This window comes from Lissotriton helveticus, chromosome 3_1 (assembly GCF_964261635.1).
Source record: "Lissotriton helveticus chromosome 3_1, aLisHel1.1, whole genome shotgun sequence".
NCBI classification, from domain to species: Eukaryota; Metazoa; Chordata; class Amphibia; order Caudata; family Salamandridae; genus Lissotriton; species Lissotriton helveticus.
The window spans coordinates 1,237,750,747-1,237,764,664 of NC_136061.1; the positions used below are offsets into that span (position 1 = coordinate 1,237,750,747).

At 45.4% G+C, this 13,918-nt stretch overlaps 1 protein-coding gene across 1 annotated transcript in view; it reads right to left on the minus strand.

The window, feature by feature from the left end:
• Positions 1 to 13,918, minus strand: part of RBM7 (RNA binding motif protein 7) — a 93,701-nt gene that overhangs the window by 25,155 nt on the left and 54,628 nt on the right. The window contains exon 3 of the mRNA XM_078681881.1: positions 8,266 to 8,362. Within this exon, the coding sequence (XP_078538007.1) occupies positions 8,266 to 8,362 (97 nt within the window). The remainder of the gene's footprint in view (positions 1 to 8,265; positions 8,363 to 13,918) is intronic.

Genomic DNA, 13,918 nt, shown 5'->3' on the forward strand with positions numbered 1-13,918 from the left:
AGCAAGTTTACCCGTTTAGGGTGTTAGTAACTTTAGAGGTGTAGTTTGTGAATAGCAAAGATCTTACTCTTGTGGATGGGTGATTATTAGCATGTTCCTCTCTTTTTAATGCTCCCTAAATCCCTCCCATTTTGTAGTAAGCATACCCTATTTTCCAGGACGCACTCTCGTCCCTCCACATTTAATCTAAAAAGGAGGCTTGTCTTTAGATCTCGGCCTCTTTTTTGGGGATCACAGCATACAAAACAAGCATTTGCAATGCAAAAGGTCTCGCATTTGCGAGAGTTTGACCTATTTTTATTGTAAATGACATTGCCTTTTATTTATGTTTTGGTTTTTGAAACAAAAATGAAAGCCATTGTCATTTACAATGCCAATAGGTCAAACTCGCATAAATACGAGACCGATTGCATTGCAAATGCCTGTTAAAACTGCCTGTGTTGAGCACCGGCAGGACCTGGCCCAGTTAACGCCTTGCCCACACCTGATTCCACCATCACTGCAACCTCCCGCCCCCCAAGGGGTGAATACATCCACACCTCACTCAACCATCACCCCACCTCTCTGCCTTACCCTTGTCAGTACAAACTCTGTCCTACTGTGGCGTGCTGAACCCTCACTACGACCCAGATAATGCTGGGTGGGTGGGGGTCTTATTTTTTCTCTGTCCGTAGGAGTGAGCAAGAGGCTGAACTCCCGACCCCCTGTCCTTAAGTACCCTATCCCTGACCCGCCCCTCCTCTATCCCCTAACTTGTCCTTGGCCTGCTCCATTATCAGGAAGTCACCCGGGGGAGTCTTGCTTCGCCTGTCTCTCTGCCAGGGCCCATCATTGTGAAGCAGCAGTGCCGACCTTAGCTCTAGGAGATCCCGAATGCCATTCTAGTAATCGTTGGGGGGGGCTCTTTTCTACCTCAAGATTCCGGAAGACGCCGAAAACAGCAGGCCCTGTGCTTGGAACGGATACCCCTCTAATCATTAACAAAATACAGATGTGAAAACACAGATTTCATTTTCAATGTGTGTTTCTGCTCCGGAGGGTCGCCCCCCCCCCCCCCCCTCCCCTCACCGGTGAGTGTCGTTGGTTTCACCGGGGCGAGGGTCAAGTGGATGGGAGTTGGAGCGGACCGATCAGATCCGGCGAGGGTGACGGAGGACGTTCCGAGGGGAGGCTTCTCCCCCGCCCCTCCCAGTGAAGCTTTGAGAGCGGGACTTTTGGAGTGGTGGATCAGTGAGAGCGGGGCATCTGAAGCGGCTCCAGTGTGCCCTATTTGTGTGTGTTTTGGGCAGCCTCTACGTAATGTTTTGAGGTACCTGATCTGAGCAGCTTCAATGGCGACGCGGAGGGTGGCTGAACGAGAGTCCTCTATTCTGGATACTCATGCTGATGTTTCACTCTCTGCCCGGAACTCTGCGTGCAAGACTATTTGAGCAGCGTGCAGTGGCGACTCGGAAGGTAACTGCACGCAAATATATCATTTTAAATACTGATGCCGGTTTCTCACGTTCTGCCCGGATTTTTGCACGCAATCTTTCACTTTAAACACTCATGCCGGCTTTTTACATGTTTACATTTTTTACATTACTCTATGCCCGGAATTTCAAACTGACATCGGTATACTTCGCATTTTCGCGGGCTTTGCGATCGTCTCACTCTCCATTGGCCAATATGGCTGGGGCCATAAACTGGGGCCATAAACTGGAGCCATAAATCGCCCCCCTGCCCACCAGATGACCATGAGGCTACATACCAACGCGGTCAGGGATTAGCAAAGCAGAGATAAGCCTCTCTCCTCACCATCTAACTACATAGAAGCTGAACTCTATCCTCCCCTTCAAGCAACATGGAAGATGGACTAACTCGACCTGCCCAGAGTAGAAAGGGAAACTAAACTCTGTATTCACTACAATCTGGCGGCCATTTTAGACTGGTCTCTCTCTCTCTCTCACTGGCGGCCATCATGGTCTAGTCTTATTCACTATATGACCACACCCTAAGAACTGGCCTCTCCAGACTAGACTATTCTCAACTAGCGATTGTCTTCCTTTTATTGCAGTATACTACCTCTACTTGTATTTAAGACCACACCCTAAGAACTGGCCTCTCCTAACTAGACTATTATCAACTAGCGATTGTCTGCCTTTTTATTGCGATTGTCTGCCTTTTATTGCAGTATTATACCTCTACTTGTATTTAAGGCACCGATAGGTAGCTCATATATCTCTAGCTGCTCTCTAGTCTCATTCTGACTCATTTAGCTCTTTGTGTGCACCTGTATTTGTTCCAGTATATCATTAGTTTTATACTTCTATACTGTACATTGTTATAAGCTGCACCCTTTGCACTTTCTATTAAGTATTGCACCGATTGCTACCTCATATTTGTATATTTCTTTCTTTTTCTTTCTCTTTATTGTAAGCTACACCCACTCCCATTTCACTCTGTGCATACCTGAATTTTGGTCCAGGGTATCATCAATATTACACTTATAGACTGTACATTGTTTTAAGCTGCACCCTTTTCACCTTGTATTTTTGTATTGCACCGACTGCTACTTCATACTTTTATTATTATTTTTACTTTTATTTTTATATATCTTTCTTTTATTTTTCTTCTTTTCTTTTTCTTTGCTGTAAGCTGCACCCATCCCACTTTAGGCCTGGACTGCACTACTACCGGTTGACCCCCTCACTCAGCACTCCACCCACCGGACTTCAATCCCTGCTCGTAATCGCAACCACCGCCCCAGTCGCCCCTGCAACCCCCTTACCCACCTCCACCTCCCCTCCCAACATGTCCCCCACACCTTCGGTTGACTCTCACTCAACACTCCCCACACTGGACTTCAATCCCTGCTAGCAATCGCAACAACTGCCCTCGTCGCCCCTGCAACCCTCTTTCTGACCTCGACACACTCACTCTCCTCCGTGCGTATGACCCAACCCCCCAAAATCACACATCCACCACACACCTCACCATTCCCACGATACACAAACTCCCTTAGACACCCCACACTAAACAGCAGAATCTCCAACCCCAATAACCTTAGAAAAGTCCCTCTCTCTCTAGAACCCTCTACCGCCCTCAACGCACCCAGTCTCAAATGCACTCTCCTCAACTGCAGATCGGCCTCGAAACATTCCGCCGCCATCGCTGATCTCCTCTTATCGCTGGACCTTGACCTAATCATTCTGACTGAAACATGGCTAACTGAAGCCTCGTCACCTATAATGGACATTCTGGTTCCACCCAATTACCACATAATTAGACTTGACAGGCCAGGCAAAATAGGTGGTGGAATCTCATGCATCTACAGGAACAACCTATCCGTTCTGGAAGGCAAGTCCACCTCCATATCATCCCCAACATCCTGTGAATACATCTGCCTCGACATTATCAGTGAGGGTAAACCGATATGCTCTCTACACAGCATTTACCACCCACCCAGAGACAACCTCATCTTTTCCCAACAAATCATGGATATGATCTCAACCAACTCCGGACGGCAGCTCACCCAAATATACCTTGGCGACTTCAACCTCCACTGGAATGATCACAATGACGCGGTGGTAAATAGTCTTAAAAGTTTCCTCAATGCCCTTGACCTCACCCAAATATGCAACAGCCCGACCCACGAGAAAGGCTCTATCCTCGACCTTATCATCTCCAAAGAGGACTCTATCCAACTCGAGTCTATCCAACCCTGTGACTGGTCAGATCATCATATTGTCACATTCTTCATCAATGTAAAAGTTAAATCTAACCCGGCTCAATCCTCCAAGCCCAAAGTCTGGAAAAGAGACCTGAAAAAACTCAACCTAAGCTCTTTGCCTCCTAACAGCTGCAATCTCCTAATACCACCGCCCGGCGCTCAGGACGTTCAATCACTGACTGACCACTACCTCAACGCTATGACCTCAATAATAAATGAGGCTGCACCTTTGCAGTTAAAAAGAGTGTCCACTAAAATCTCCAACCCATGGTATGACGGAAGTCTCAATGAGGATAGACGAGACATGCGACTGGCAGAACGCACCTGGAGATCAGCTCCCTCTGCACTGCACCTAAAAACTCTGAAGAAAAAGAGAAACGCTTATTTCAGGAAAATAAAACGTTCAAAACTAGACTTCTTCAGCCTCCAGCTCGACAAAGCAAAAAAAGTCCGAGAAAACTGTTTGAGCTAATCAAAACACAATCCAAGGAACAACCCCAACCACTCAGCACTGTGCGCGAAGCTCCCTCCTGTGAAGACTTTTCCGCTTTCTTTATCCAAAAAACTGACAACATAAAGAGCGATCTCCTCACTGACGCAAGCCTCTACTCCAAACCCCACTGCATAGCACCCATTGAACCTAAAAACAATGCTACATGGTCATCCTTTGGTACATACTCTGAAGAGGAAATTGGTAAACTGCTCAGCACCTTGAAACCATCCAATCACCTCACAGACCCCCTTCCGGCTAACGCTGTAAAAGACTTTGCCCCTTTGCTTCTCCCACTCTGGACTAAAATTATCAACGGCTCCCTTCAATAAGGAACCATATCTGACTCCCTCAAAGTTGGACAAGTCACACCTTTACTAAAGAAACCTACAGCCGACCCCTCTGATCTGAACAATTACCGTCCCATTACTAATATCCCCACTCTCGCCAAACTGCTGGAAAAATGCGTACAACTACAATTGACTAAACACATTGAACAATTTGATCTCCTCAGTCCTCATCAATCAGGCTTCCGAGCAGGACACAGTACAGAAACTGCTATGACCCACATAATTGACGACGCACTTCAAATGCTAGATCAAAACAACACCTGCCTCCTCATCCTTCTTGATCTCTCTTCAGCATTCGACACCGTTAAACATGAGAACTTACTCGAACTACTAAGCACAAGAATGGGTTTATCTGGAACTGTTCTCAAGTGGTTCACTTCCTTTCTACACAACAGGTCGCAGAAATTCAAGAGCAACAACCTGATGTCTTTGCCAATACCTGTAACACTGGGCGTCCCCCAAGGATACTCCCTATCCCCAACTCTGTTCAACCTAGTTATGGAACCTCTCACCACCTTGCTACAAGCATCCAATTTACACTTTCACATATACGCCGATGACACCCAACTATATCTCAAACTACAATCCCCCAAAGACATTTTGCTCCTGAACTCAACGATCAGAAGCACCCAATCTTGGCTTGCCGATAATCATCTCAAACTCAATGCTCTGAAAACAGAGTTCCTTCAAATCTCACCTCCAGCGAAGATCTCCACCACTCAAAGTTGGCTCAAACACCTAACGGCACTCAATGTCCAACCCACCATAGTGGATTCAGCAAAATCTCTAGGCATAACTCTCGACACCAATCTAAACATGCAGCAACACATCAGCAAGGCAACTAAGGGAGCGAATTTCCAAATAAATACCCTGAGGAAACTTAAGCCGTTCCTACCAGCCAATGACTTCCAAACCGCAGTACAAGCACTAGTCATCCCTCGAATAGAATATGGCAGCGCCGCCCTCTGCGGACTCCCTCTAACTACTACTGCACCCCTAAGAGCCTCTCTAAATGCTGCAGCGAGGCTCATCACTGGGTCAAAAAAGCACTCATATTTCCCCTGACCTGAAATCCCTGAACTGGCTGCCTTTTGAAGCCAGAATACATCTGAAAATAGCCTGCATGACTCACAAGGCGATACACCTGAACTCTCCCGGCTACCTCCCTCAGAAGTTGACAATCTCTGGCGGCGCTAGAAACACTAGAGGCACAAACAATCTTCTGCTGAAACCCCGCAGATTCCGGAAGGAAAAAAACATATAAACGCTCCTTCTCAGGAATGGCACCCAGAATCTGGAACTCACTCCCCCCCGAAACTAGGCTCATCTCTTCCACTACACTCTTTAAGAAAGAAGTGAAAGCTATCCTCATGGCAAAATACACCTGAACTATTAATCCGGTCTCCTTACGATTATGCACCGAACTGTATTACCTGTTTGACCCCGCTGCTTATTTGCATTTCTTGTATTATTGATTTACTGATTTACATGATTGGCTTTGCCCTCATTTATTTGTACTGTAAGCTCCTCGGATTTACTGGTTTGACTATGTTCCCTAATGTACCCCTTCTGTGTAAAGCGCTCTGATATCTGCAAAGATCTTGTTCGCGCTATATAAAACTTTCAAAATAAATAAATAAATAAATAAAAGAGGAGATACTTAGAAATGGTCAGCATAAAGGAACACAACCAAGAAAACATTAGAAGGGCCTAAAAATAGCTCCGGGTGCGCAGGCGGCAGAAGCATAGGTTAGTTTCAGGTCACTGCGCGGGAGGGGGGAGGGAGGGGGTCTCGAGACTGTGGCTGCCACAAGGCAGATCTATCCGGGGCGTTCCTGTGCCTCTTGCAGGAGCAGGGCCTGCTGCCAGCGCCTTGCTGAACTTTTTGTGGGCACTAAAATGAGGCAATTAAGGCGGGGCTGCACTGCACTGCTGCCAGGTTCATCCCTCAGCTGGACTAGCCTCGTCCTCTAGGGTCTCTCCCTCGCATGTGCGTATCCCAGGCCTCCGAGCATGTCTAGGGTGAGCAGATGTAAGAACACAAAAACCGGAAAGGCTATAGGGCAGTGATAGGAGAGGGTGCATTAGTCGACAGTTTCAGCCACTGCTAGGTATACTTCGCTAATATACCCTGTTCACATTTTTTTATGTGCATATTTTGTCAAAGTCATATGACAACGAGCTGCAGACAGGGGACTAACACAGGCCCCCGTGGCTGCAGAGTATTTCCCTATACTACTCCACCTCTAATCGCTTTGTGTTCCGGAATAACATGCTAATCGCCGAAAAGCGCTTGGACGACTAGTAAGCGCAATATAAAATAAGCTGGCGGCGCAATGTTGTGTTGGGAAAACTATTCACTTCTTATAAATGGAAACGGAGTTAACTGTTCATTTCGAGCTTTTGCCTGGAACCCAGGTCGTTAAACAAGACATCAGCAGTTCTTTCATTTACTTGCTTCACCGTGAAATGGATCCAAAAAAGAAGAACCCGGGAGTGGTGCGCGCGCGCCACAGGGATGAATGTGGCTTCAATTATTGCGCCCGTGTCTGGGCACGATAACTGAAACCACATGACGGCTGGTGCTCGTAACAGACACCAATAGGCCATGGCCGGAGCAATGCGCCCGCCTTTGTCCTATTGCGTGCTCTGTTTGTGAAATACACGCACGCACAAGCCCATCCCGTAGCACAAAAGAAAAAGCACATGCACGAGCATGTGCAATTTCTAGGTACATTTTGAAACCCCCTACAAAAGGGCTCTCTCGCTTCGTGAGCCCTAAAAAGGGACTGTAGATAGTCAACGCCCCGCTGCAGAGTTAAAGAAAGCAGCACGGACGCTAAAGGAAATTGTTGTCTCCTTGCAGTAGGTGTATACGCAGGGATGGTAAGAGTGAAGAGGAACGGCAAGAAAGCAGAATTTGCACATTGGCAAAACATTCATTGATATTGATAAAAGGGCTGCTCATTAGGTCGTCCTTTGCGATATTTCCAGGTCAAGTCCAAAGTGTTGAAATACTTAGGTGAGCAGTTAATCTCATAAAAATAAACCAAACATTTACATCTAACACAAACTAGGGCACATTAACAAAATTGTCCAATTTAAATTAAAGGAGACCAATTTCTTACATATCTAAATTTTGTACTCACAGATGTGCCAGAGGCGATGTTATGTTGCAGATTCCAGGGTCTTCCTTAAACACAGAGATGTGTTGGAACCCGTACCTTACATCCCATCCCACATGGTAATACAACTAGTGTGTGACTGGCACAATGCAGGCAGCGCATAGACTAATGATGGAAAGGAGCTAAAACCGTACAGTGCTTCACTCATGATATATATTAGTGCAACTTTACATTCCAAACCCTAATTTAGGGTTGGAACTATCAGTACTACCTTATGTAATGTGGGTATGGGCGCTGGAGTCTGTCAACATCAAAAGCCCTCATCACCAGGATGAATTGCTTTATCAGAGCCAATACATAATAATTTAGCAGGCAGTCAGCATTTGCTTGGGAGAGTCCGGCTGAAAATACAAACACTGCTTAGAGCTTTCGTTTACCCGAAGGCCCAACTATGAATCAAGTGGGCTGAAATGATCCCAGCAAAGTTATGAAGTTAAGAATATTACTGGCAAAGGATTGTATTAGTAAAGCAGGTAAAGTTATCACAGCTCTCATCATAGCTGCTCCCAACTACATGATAAATCTCACCTGTTTATGTTTGGAGTCTGTGGTGGAGTGTTCGTGGGGCTCCCATTGCCACTCGCATATGGTGAATGACCTGCATTGTTCCCCTCATGCTTGCTTCCTGGAGGGCACACAAAAAAAAAATCGCACGGTTTACCATCAACACCACAACCAAACATCTGAAAGTATTAGTGAGTTAACCAAGACTTAGAATGATATGGTGATTTTCACAGAACAAACACCCAAATACCCATTGCACAGTAGAACACCTAAACTATTTCCGTTAACGGAGTCTGACACAATGTGTGTGATAGAGAAATGGAGTTTGAAAGTTTATTTAAAATGTTACACTATCAATAGTAGCAGAATAATATTGCAGTAAAACAAATGTGAGGCTATTTAGCATTTGTAAAGGTCAAAGCCACTACTATGGCAACGTACCACTCAATGTCAAGAGCAATTATAGGTGGATCTGTGGGTTTCCCTGCAATGGTGTGTGGTTGTAGTAAGACCTCTGTGGGAAACGTCGGGAAGAGGTGTGAAACCCATAAAACAGTTCTGTTCATGTAATGGCAAACCTGAATATTTGTAGTGGTATTATGAGAGGAAATGTGGTACCCTCTATGCGGCATTAATTCTAGGTACCTGCATGACCAATTAGAGTGTAGTGGCATCCGGGATTAGGGAGGTGGTGTAACCTGTGGTAGTAAATTAATTCAATAGGTGATGGGTCTATGGTGCAGAGCGATGGCGATACAATCAAAGCCTTTAGTTAAGGGTCGATGGGATTATCTCAGAAGAGTAGGTATAACACAAAGAAAATTCAGCAAAGTGAAGTAGTTAACAATTTCACAATGAAGTGTGCTCAAAAGCAGCCAAAGACATATCTGCGAGTAAATCTACCTCAATATAGAAATAAGCATGAATCGAGCAGGAAAGACAACAAAAAAGGGCAAACGTTATTAACCACACAAAACGAGTGAGTGAAACACACTGATAACGTTAAGGAGCTGCCACACTATCAAATACATCTGTTACATTAAATTAATTTATTGAACACTTATGCACCAGCTACATGGCGCGGCTACAGAAACAGACCATTCTCTAAAAGCTGCCAATTTTGATTCCGGAAGATCCAGTAGGGGGAGGATGGCAACACATAAAATACACGTCCGACAGTGCAAACTGAATTTCGCGGTCACGGAGTCTTGTGTAGACTGCTAGATTTCCCAGAGTGCAACAGCAATGGAATGTGAAAAAATTAGAGAGTTTCACTGGGAGTAACGTGGTCTCTGGGTCACAGTGTAGTGAAAAGCTGTACAGCTGCGTTTTACACTAGTTGGCATCAGTGAAATATTGCCAGAACTCTCAGATAAACAAAACTACCGTAATCCAAAGCCGACTGTTTTGCGGCACCTGACCTGAACACACGGAGGGCAGGGGTGACACGGGACATATGCTGCTACAGGATACCCGGGTAAGGCTACTCGGCCGCAGCCATTGTCACAGTGCCTGTTCCTCACCCTAGTAAGGATGCCTGGCCGGGTGTGAGACAGTGTACAGAAGGGTTTTGTTGTGCTTTGGCAAAGTTCCTTTCTAGTCCGGGCAGCTGACAGAGCGACCGAGAGTGCATAAATAAACAAGCATTTGCAATTCAATAGGTCTCCCATTTGCCAGAGTTTGAGCTATTGGAATTGTAAATGACAATGCCTTTTATTTATGTGCAAGAGTTGCGTAAACACACACTTTGTACTTATACTCCTTGCTTACGAGAAGCAAGCCTGGCAGTAAAAGAGGCGCAGTTACTGCCAGCCTTACTTCTCGTAAGCAAGGACTAGAAGTACAAAGTGCGTGTTTACGCACCGCTTTCAGGTTTTCAAAAGACATAAATAAAAGGCATTGTCATTTATAATGCCAATAGCTCAAACTCTGGCAAATGGGAAACCTATTGCATTACAATGCTCATACAGATTGAAGGCCAGTAAGAAGAAATAAATGAGTCTTGTTGGTTTTAAAGCACTTTCAGGGTAATAGTTCATAGGGCAGTTAACAGTCAACAGTCTGACATAAGTTTCTCGAAATTAACTGTTCTGAAAAACTTTTTTCATGTATTTTTATTTTGTAGTCTCTAATGAAATAAATAAAGGCTAAATAGTCACCATCAGCGAGTAAGTAGCGCGGAAATTAAAAAAGGCTGAAGTGTTTTAAGCCCAGCCCAAGCCTGAAAAGATCAGATGCGATCCTTGGACATTCTTCCATGTCAGCTGTTGACAGTATATTGTCAGAACCCAAGCCATATCTATTCTAGAATACAGTCTATGTGAAGCAGAGTAGTAAGTATACCCCGGAGCAACTGGATAGAGTGAGCGCCAAGCTTCCTTTAAGGAGTGCAGCCGCCACAGTTCAAGGATTGAAGCTTTCACCTTCCCCATTCTAGGGGTGGTCGCACGGTTTCTGGAGCCGATGGCATATTTCACTACAGTTAAAATTACCCATAATTAGTCGCTCCCATTGTCAGTCTAGTAACTCCAAGCTAATAAAGTCAAAGACAACAGGCTCATCTGCATTGGGGACATATATTGCGCAGAACACGTACTTCGTACCCTTAATTTCCAATTGTGCCAGTGTCCATCTCCCGCATTGGTCAGCTGAGGTTTTAAGAACTCTGTGGTCAAATGCCTTTCTTACCAGTATAGCAGTACCCCTTATAGAAGCGCTCTGGGATGTGAAACTAATTATTTGGTACCTAAGGTGCTTGAGCAAGCCTCAATCTTTATAGGCTAAATGCGACTCTGCAAGTAGAACAATATGGGGTCTATGCACTTTCAGCTCCTCCCGAACGAATATATGATAATACAACGCTTACCTGTACCACGCATGGCTTTACCACGCGTATTTTACTACGCATGTGTCTTTACCACGCAGCATTTGAGCACGCAAGACTGTACTCCGCCATATTTACGTTACGATAACCAGCGTCAAAACACGTCTTTCAAAATAGAGATAGGACTTCTATTTTGACGTACACGCCACGTCGTTGTTGAGGTTCTTTCCTTTCTCTCAATTTGCACTGAATAGCGTTTTTTTTCTAAAGTTTTCTTTTTTTTTTTATTCCGCTTTTTTTTTAGGGGGGGAGACCCCCCCAACCCCCCCTTTTTATTGTCCCTTTCTCCTAATGATATACACGCAGGACGAAGCGAAGGAACGAAGACTGGAAGCAATGAAGCTTGCGTTGTAAAAACGTTCGTGGAATGCACCCGCGGTGAAAAGACGTTTGCGTGGTAAGTGACCCGTTGTAAACGTAACGCGTGGTAATGCGTTCGTGGTAAATGATGTTTCCCCTCCCGAACTAATTGGCGCTTAACTCCACTGTTAAGGCCTGACACATTCCAGGCCATACATCTGATCAGTGCCATAGGACTTGATGAGCTGTACTGCTGCAGTGTATTTTAAGAGTGGACCTATTATCGATCCTCAAGCCATCTTTATGTTCCCTAGTCCTGCTCCCTGCCACCCTCCTTCCCCACTTGAGTGTGCCCTTTTTGACCTTTTCATCTGTAACCCCACCCCATCCCCGTTACCTTCTTACCCCCCTCCCCCCATGTCCCCCCAGTATTGTGAAGAAGGAATCCTCCTCCTTATATGCTGCCGTTTGATTTGGCAGCTATCAGTCGGCAGCACACCCAGAGCAGCCCAGCCCTCCGTCCACCCATCACCCGCCACCAAGGTGCCCAGTAGAGAAGCGAGGTACAGCCATCCCAAGATCAAAGTAAAAAAAGAGAAAACAAGCATCACTGTGTCAATTAGCCTCATTTCAAGGCTAAGCTGCTTATTGTCTTAGGCTTCTAAGGCCGGCTCTTGCAAAAAAACCTGAGCACCTTCCGCCTTTAGTGGATTGATAAGTTGTCTCAACTTCCAGCGTCTGTCCATGGAGGCTCTGCATAGGTCTGATCTAACATAAATAAAGAGGAAATTAACTGCTACTGGGGTACCGGGACAAGCTTTAATAGATATTGCATGCCTTAAGAAGTTACCCAAAAACAAAAACAGGCAAGGTCTGGAATAGCAAGAGTTTGGCTAATGCAAAATTATAGGCAGTCTATGTGCTCGCTGGATTTGACAACCCCAGTCACAGTCCGACAGTTCTGAGAAGGCCCTTTGTAATAACTGGACCACATAGGCCCGGGGACACTGCCCTCCTTGCCTTCAGGGACCCCAAACAGCATCAAGATGTTGCACCGTTCCCGGTTCTACAAATCCTCTATTTTAGTTTACATGGCTAGTATCTGCTTGTCATGGGTTTATACAATTCTAGTGATTGCAGTGGTAGTCTCTTCAGTTTCAGCAACCTGTGTTTGCAGCTCTGCAATGTCTCTCGTTATTACCTCCACAATGCTGGTCACCTCGATTAAGGCCTGCGGGATACTGAAGTGGTCTGCCCTAGCCTGCGCATAGTGATCTTGCGCCTCCAACCTTTCCTCCTGCAATGCCTGCAGGATTAGAGAGAGTGATGGCTCTTTAGTGTTCAAGGAACCCTTTGGCAGTTGATTCCCAGCAGTATCCTCCCTTCACTGGCAAAATCGGGATTCGATGGAGATTCAAGTGATTTGGGGGTTTGCTCTTGGTAGGTAGGCAGAACAGATGTATCTGGCCGGACACCGGTGAATAAGCCAAATGAGTCCCTTCCAGAGCCGGCTAGAGCCTTAAGATCCAGCACAGATCTCATGCCTGAGCTTGATAACTGGGAGATCAGAGATTTCACTTACCCCTTCGATTGGACCCATTTACGGAGGAGGCTACCATCTGGCGGGATTAACAATTATCAAAAAGAAGGGAGGTCTCCTTATAGGTCCAATCTGGGACAAGGAGTAATATATGATCAGAAAGGAGAAGCCCCAATGTTTCTCTAAGGGAAAAGCCTATTGTGTGTACCCCCTCATAACTCAAAATGCCAAATAGTTAGCAACCACATTTCAAGAAATAGTGTAAATATATATAAAAAAAAAGAAAATTAACCATAAGCTAAATCCGTATAAAAATTGTACAATTTATTTCACATAAAGCATTAATGAATACAAATTAACTGAACAGCAATGGCACTCACATTTCACAAACTTGTATTGTGGTGAAGATGAGGCAGGCCCTTTTGGTAGGGCTCAAGTTAATCATAGTATTGAGGGGTCTGCACCCGTAGAACCATTTACATCCCGGGAAGTTCATGATGCTATTAGGAACATAATCCCCGCAAAAGCGGCAGGCCCGGATGGGCTACCGGGTGATTTATATATATATGATCCCAAGTTATGGTCGGATTTTATTGCCCCCCTTATGAATCTAATTCTCAACGGTCATTCTGTACCCGACTCCTGGAAGGGTGCGGAAGTGGTCACCATACACAAGAAAGGTGACAGGGAGGACCCTGCCAACTACAGACCGATTAGTTTAATCGATGCTATGCAGGATGGATAGATGGTTAGAGGAGGGGAATATACTATCCCACTTCCAGGCAGGGTTTCGTAAAAAGGTGGGTACAATGGACCAGTTTTTTAGGTTCTGGGCAATATACTGGAAAACAGTAACTATTATGAAGGGCAATCTCTATTTGGCCTTTATAGACCTTAAAAGTGCATTCGACTTGGTTCCTCCCGACAAACTCTGGAGGGTGTTGCAGGACATG